Source organism: Ictalurus furcatus, chromosome 17 (genome assembly GCF_023375685.1).
Source record: "Ictalurus furcatus strain D&B chromosome 17, Billie_1.0, whole genome shotgun sequence".
Classification (NCBI taxonomy): Eukaryota; Metazoa; Chordata; class Actinopteri; order Siluriformes; family Ictaluridae; genus Ictalurus; species Ictalurus furcatus.
In genome coordinates, this window is record NC_071271.1 from 5,491,741 (window position 1) to 5,498,831 (window position 7,091).

The 7,091-nt window shown below is 38.2% G+C and overlaps 1 protein-coding gene across 1 annotated transcript; it reads right to left on the reverse strand.

The window, feature by feature from the left end:
* Positions 1 to 993: 993 nt before the first annotated feature.
* Positions 994 to 6,596, reverse strand: il10ra (interleukin 10 receptor, alpha). The gene is made up of 7 exons (XM_053647739.1): positions 6,399 to 6,596; positions 5,945 to 6,059; positions 5,053 to 5,228; positions 4,739 to 4,884; positions 4,422 to 4,578; positions 4,199 to 4,308; positions 994 to 3,330 (listed from the first exon to the last, which is right to left on the reverse strand). Exons 1-7 carry the CDS (start codon positions 6,460 to 6,462, stop codon positions 2,455 to 2,457), a joined length of 1,644 nt encoding a protein of 547 aa, XP_053503714.1. The 5' UTR covers positions 6,463 to 6,596; the 3' UTR covers positions 994 to 2,454.
* Positions 6,597 to 7,091: the final 495 nt, after the last annotated feature.

Below are 7,091 nucleotides of genomic sequence, written 5' to 3' on the forward strand. Positions count from 1 at the left end.
ATTTATTTATTTGTTTTTGATGAGTAAGTTAATCTTTTGACTTCTGCTTGCTGCTGTTACTACTGTTTTCAGGATTTACATCAGCTCCATAAGGTCATGAGTTCAAACCCCAGCACTGCCAAGCTGTCACTGTTGGGCCCTTGATCAAGGCCCTTAACCTGCCTGTCATATATCCAGCTCCACTGCTCTCAAATGAACCCCCTGAATTAATGCACATATAAAAAAGGCTCTATGTTTAGGGTGACGTTATCTACATACTGTATGTTGTATGTTGTGTGCTGGTGTGATATTTTGGTATATAATAATATGTCATCTAAGTTTTACTCTAACACTTCTTATTTGAATCTGTCAATTATTGTTTCCTACTGTACTTCCCATAACAGCAAGAATTATGTGCACTCATAATTCATTACAGTCTATCCGACTTCTCTTCGATGCAACTTGACTTAAAACTGCTTAAAGTCACTTTAAATTTCCCTGTATGGAAAAAAACAACAACTTTAAAAATGACTAATAACGTTCATTTACATCGAAACGTCAACAAATAAAGATAATTAAGCAAAGATTGAAATATAGACGCACTACCTAGCAATGAAATATTAAGAAACATGGCGTTGTCATGGATATGGAGACGCAGATGTGTGCAGTCGTGCAGTGGTAGAATCAGGGCTGAGTGATTTATCGCAAATCAGCAGGGACTAATCTTTCATTGAGGCTAATCTTTGGAAGATGATATTCTCTCATTTTGGAAAGGAACAGAGAGAGAGAGAGAGAGAAAGAGATGTACTTTCGAACTACATATGCTAAAAATACAAATTTTCCTCACACTGTCTTATCCTACAGAGAGGAAAAGTAACAACAGCTTAGCAAAAATGCTGAGTGATTAGCGATAGTGCTACAAATCGCTTAGCAAAAGGCTTTCTAAATTCCTTATGAAGTGATTGCTTATGGAAAAGTAAAAACAAAAACAAAATATAGTCTATATTAGACAATAATTTATTTATTTATCAGTTATTACAAATTTAGGACTAAACTGACCTGAAATTGCACTAAGCAGTTTTCATTTAAACTCACAGGTCATGAAAATATGATGAATGAAAAATAACCGTGTGCTTCCACAAACAAATTCGGTGTTTCCACCGCCCACAAGAAAACGCACAGTGTCCCAGAGTAGAGGAATGAAAGAAAAAAGTCTATCTATAGTCATGGGCTCAGTTTCGATACTGTTTTGAACAGTTTTCTTTTATTCATTTGGCCTTGCCATTTCCCCATGCGGTAATCTCCAAAGCATGGTAATCTCTATTAGCACAAGTAAAGAGTTTATTACTTGAACGCTTAGACGGGCGAGGGAAAAGTTGTTGACCAAAAAAAAAGTCTTTTTCAACCTCCACAAGAAGAGCACTTCCCTACTGGTTGTTGAGAAGTCTGCTGGCTTTACTGTAACTTTGGCTTCAGTGTTCCTGCTGGGGTTTTTGTTGTTGCTGTTGTTATTGTTGTTTGATTTTAGAAGAGAATTATCCTGTTTATCCTATGGTGATAAAATAAAAATTGGTACTTGGATAGGTGAGTGAGTGAATATGTAAATAAATAAATAGATAAATAAATAAATAAACTTAATATAAGTAGAGATAAGGACCAGTACTGGTTCTGCATCAGCGCCCAATCTCCTCTGGTTCAGACCACAATCAGGGCAAATGCGCTGTACTTTATTAATGCTGTAATATCTTCTATATACACAGTATAAAGTCATTTCGAGGCTTGATAAAGCCACTCTGAATGGCAGAACAAAATGCTCCGCACTTTGATTCCTCCCATTTTTCTGCTTATGATGGGTTGAGGTCTATGAAAAGCATGTGCACATCACTTCGATCCTCGTGGCCAGACATCGAGAAGTGTTGTGCGTGAATCGTTCCTCATACAGCCAGCGCGAGTCCATCTGAAGCAATGCAGCATTTAACTTGTAATCGAATAATCAATGCGATGTTTTCTGAAGTCATGAAGTGCTCATTTTTACAACTACAAATAATTATTGTGTACTTGATCAGAACAGATTAGTTCAAATAAGTAAAAACCAAGGAGGCATACACTGTCGAATTACTGCACTGTAGTACATTTCAGACATTCAGAAAAAAACAACAACCATATGTTTTACACGTGAGTCAAGAGCAGCATATGGCAAAATTTTTTTTCTTTTGCCTTTTTTTTATTTCGTAGGAAGAACACCCCCCCCCCATCTGTCCAAATCGGCTTTGATGCACAATATACTTTCATCACCAATAGATGATGAGACTCTTAATGATCTAAAATGACAATTTATGCAGTGAACAAGGTTGTGTGAAAAACATGCATGAAAATAAGATTAGTCCATTTTTCACAATACCCTGATGTACCAGCTGAAAGTTATCTCAAGCCACATTTGTTCTCTTTTTCAAGCAAAGGTCTCCAGACAGCAGTTCAGGAAAATGTAAGTTCCATGTTATCAAGTGCGAAAGACCTTGTGTGCATTATGCCGTCTTGTTTCTTTTCATTTTGGAGAAGTAGTGGACATGACAAGAGAAGCAGAGGAGACTCGGTGCAGTCATTATCTGAAAGGGCAGTCTCTGTCGTTGGGACTTCCATGTTTAAAAGGTTTACTGTTTGCATAAAAGTCTTCTTCAAGTAGCTCGAACTCACAGAGTTCCCTACGTCGGTTTGTCTAAAGTCTGTCTGTGATTGAGTTACTGGTGGACAGTCTTCAGTGAAAGGATTCTTAAATTTGCACCAAATGCAATATTCGTGGTCTGCGCACGTACACGTCACCTGACCAGACCTATATCCGGCTGATGGAGCAGCCATGTTTGAGTCCATGTCATTTTGTACATCCACACTTGAGGGGCTCTGACTCCGATATCCATCCCCTACAACTACCTCGGATAATAGTCCAGTGTCTTCCCCCTCTAGAGAACCAGAAGCTTCATGAGGGCCCAATCCCAATCCACTGTCCTCACTTCCACCATTTTCACCACTGCGGTGTATCTCATTCATGGAGAATTGTCTTGTGACTCTCCCAACACTTCCACTGACCTCGGTTCCTTTTAGACTTCCACAACCACTGTCCACTTGCAGATCTCCATTTTGTTCCTCCGTCTTTGCGTTGCTGACGGTCAGGTGCAGCTGTTCTACGCTCACTCCACTGTCCAGGCTTCCTCTCCTCCCTTTGTCTTCCTCGGTAAATTCAATGCTCTTTTTTGTGTCGGAGTTGTTGGTGATGACGATCCATCCCTTGTCTGTCACGGTCTCCACTTGGTCGGATTTGATAATCAATGGCTTCCCTGCATTTACAACAAGTTTCTGAGAGGGAAAAAAAACACACAAGGTACATATTTAAGCAATTTCCCATGAACAAGTGTGCTGCTGTATGGAATATCAGAACGGTTGTGATTCGGCTGTAGGTGAACAACCATGATTTTCAGTACAACTGCATGATTAGTTTCCAGTAACTGACATTACAGACACAATATGGCCAAATATTTAGTTTAGTTTTCCTCCAAAAATGAACATAGTTCCAAAGAAGCCTATAGTTAGTGTAGTAACAGTATCATTATAACAAACTACTGCTAGAATTGAACTTTATGTAACAAACACAGACAAGTGGGTCTCACACAAACAGTCAAAACTAAATGGTTGCCAAATGTTTGTGTACCCCTGACCATCACATCCATATGTGGTTCTCCCCCAAACTCTTGGGGAAGCACACGACTGCCTAGAATGTGTTTGTATAGCATTACAAATTCCCTTCAGTGGAGCTAAGAAGCACAAATATTTTCCAGCATGACATTGCTCTTATGCACAAATCAAGCTCCATGAAGACATGGTTTGCCAAGGTTGAAAGAGTTGGTGAAAGAGCCCTGACTTCAACCCCACTGAAGACATAGTACCTGAGGATCCAATACGGGGTGTTATAATTACTCATAGGGGTGTGATTAGTGGACTTGAATTAACTGTTTACGGCCATAGTGTAATTGTAAATTGTTCCGAAAAATCCCTGAGTTTCCCTGCTGGTTAGATTTCTAAGAAATGTGATTGACTGTTTCACTGGTCACATGCATCAACCGCAAGCTTCAATTAGAATTTACTTTGTTCCTTTTTTGCTCACTGAAACTAGCTTGTTCTCTATATGTAGTTTGGGTGAAACTAGATAAAGACAGAGATGACTCACCAAAGCACTCGGCATTTTCCGAGGTCGCCTCAGAAAACATATAAAGATTATTAGAAACGCCATAATGCCCAATAGTCCCAGTAAAACGATGCAAATAATCAGGTTCACATCTGTAAACAAGACAATTATGGGTAAGCAAGATAAGTATTTACTGGACCAAGGCAATACATTTCAGCCTTGCTCTGAGCATATATAAACAACAATCTACGGATATTGATGTTACCTATTGGTAGCTTTATGCAGTGTACAGGAGAGCTGTTGTTAGCATCAGTTGCTATACTCTCCACCTTCACAAACACACAGTACACTTGCAGTGACTGCAATGAGATGAATGTCATCTCACCATCATCATCAGTGTCATCATCACTCTTTGTCACTGTCTGTGTACCAAGGAATAAAGAGCATTATGAAATGACAGAGCACTCTTCACCAGCCATGACATGTAACATGAACATGTAAAACAGGTTAAATATTTCTTTGAATGGTCTGGGACATCATGCAAATGTGAGTTTAATGAGTACATTCTAGTGCAAATCATACCTGGTTTTCCTGCCCATCTTGCCACAGATACGTGGTGTATCGCACTCCACTGCTAAAAATCTCATCAAGTATTGGTTTCCTGTGTATCTTGACTCGCACAGTGTATGAGGTGGATGACAGACTGAACGTTGGGGCAAACAGTTGACCTACAACACAAAGGTTTTATATTCAATTAGAGGAGTAATTTGTAGTTAAAATGCCATTTATACGAAGTAAATGCGATATAAATCTCCACTGTTTAAGAAAAAGTTTTGTAAAACCTGTAGATTGTCACAAGATTAATATAAACAGGGTAAAGCAGCTCAAATACTCACTGTGACGAATATTAATATTCCGTTTAACACTCCAAGAAATATTGTTTTGAGTCGTGAGTGCTCCAACTTTCACTTTGATGTTTGAATCCACTGAAAGATATCCAATATTACATTTGGTGGCGTTAAGGAGATTACAGTGGGGAACATTTTCCCAGACCGCAGGAGAATCAGTATAACTAGGACAAGACAAAGAGGTGCATATATTATTTATTAGTGATTGCAGCCATATAGTGCAGTATTTATATTTTAATCAAATATTTTATATTATATATATACATACACACACACACACACACACACACATACGCTCACTGCCCACTTTAATAGGAACACCTGTGGACCTTATGCCGTTATCTATAAACTCTAGAGACTGTTGTGTGTGAAAATCCCAGGAGATCAGCAGTTTCTGAAATACTCAAACCAGCCTTCCTGACAACAACCACCATGCCACGTTTAAAGTCACAGAGATCACATTCTTTTTTTATTCTGCTGTTCGATTTGTACATGAACTGAAGCTCTAGACCTGTATCTGCATGATTTTATACATTACACTGCTGCCACATGATTGGCTGATTGGATAACTGCACATAACTGCAGGTGTACAGGTGTTCCTAATAAAGTGGATGGTGAGGTTGTGTATGTACATATACATATATATATATATATATATATATATATATATATATATATATATATATATATATATATATATATATATATATATATATATAATATTATATGTATACACTGTGTTTCCTTGTGAACCCCCACCACTGAAGGTGCAAGGCAAATGTGTGTTAACCACCAAACCACCTTGTCGAGAGAGCGAGAGAGAGAGAGAGAGAGACAGACAGACAGACAGAGAGACAGACAGACACAGAGAAAGACTTACTGTAACAGTTGAACTTGATAGAGGTAATCCCCAGGATTTTCCTGAGGAGGTTCCCAGGTTATAGTTACGTTCCCCTCCCATATGTGTGCAATAACATTTCTCGGTCTCGTCTCCCCTGACAAACAAAGAAACCATTTGAATATTGAGAAGTGAGGTTGGAGTGGGTTTTTCAAAAAATTTCCCAGATTTTTTTTCTTTTTTAAAGCTTATGTCATAGCTTCATATGAATTTAGTGCTATATCACATACGATCACTTTTTCCACACACACACACATCATACACATAATGGAAAATGATGAAACCCATAGAAACTCCATTCTTATGTAATTATGGAAAATGTACACTACATGACGCTCTCTTGCGTTAACACTCTTAATAACACCCGATTAATTTAGTATTTTATTTAAATCGGTTCTCCATGAGTAACATATATCAAAAAATTTAATTCTCTTACCTGATATGTAAAGTGTCAAGTGCAGTAATATGACTAGAGCTGAAACCCAAGGGCTCCTATCCATGGTTGTGTTCGTATCATATCAAGATACAAGCTCACAAAAAAACTGTCTGAAACATCGACAATACATCAGAGTGCTGTACTGTTTCAAATACATCAGATTGACCGTATACATGTATTTCTAGTTCTTCTGTCTCTGAGTGATTCTCTGTACAGTCCAGAGCATTAGAATGTATGAGTTACTCAGAAAGGCACCGCCCCTTAATATCTTACGTAGTTCCTCTCTCTTTTCTCTCTCGCCTACACTCGCACAGTGTTCCTGTTTTGTTTTGCACTTCAGCGAGCACATTTTTTTTCCATCATTGCATTTAGATCAGACTGCAGACACACAGTGAAGTGAAGACATCGAATTAATTCTAATTACCAAAAGGGTGCTGTGTTGCTAATAAAAAGGACATTTTATGTAACATTATGAGAGGCTTAATGTTGGGCAATGAAGGGTTTTTTTTCTTTCTCATTTTTATTTCTAATTAGATGTCAAACATGACCCCACCAGTCTTCAAGCTATGGTAGTATTGGAGAAAATCAAGTGTACATGTGAATAATTCTGGGAGATCTGTAGGGAGTTTACAATATTGAAATAATTCCAGCTTGAATCCGATAAAAACGTTAATGATGGCCAGTGGTGACTCC

Excerpts from the sequence above, each read along its gene's own strand:
- il10ra (XM_053647739.1), bottom strand. The coding sequence starts at position 6,462 with ATGGATAGGAGCCCTTGGGTTTCAGCTCTAGTCATATTACTGCACTTG. Across the intron at positions 6,060-6,398 it reads CTTGACACTTTACATATCAG|GGGAGACGAGACCGAGAAAT; the intron begins GTAAGAGAATTA and ends TTTGTTTGTCAG. Across the intron at positions 4,885-5,052 it reads GAATATTAATATTCGTCACA|GTCAACTGTTTGCCCCAACG; the intron begins GTGAGTATTTGA and ends TTTGTGTTGTAG.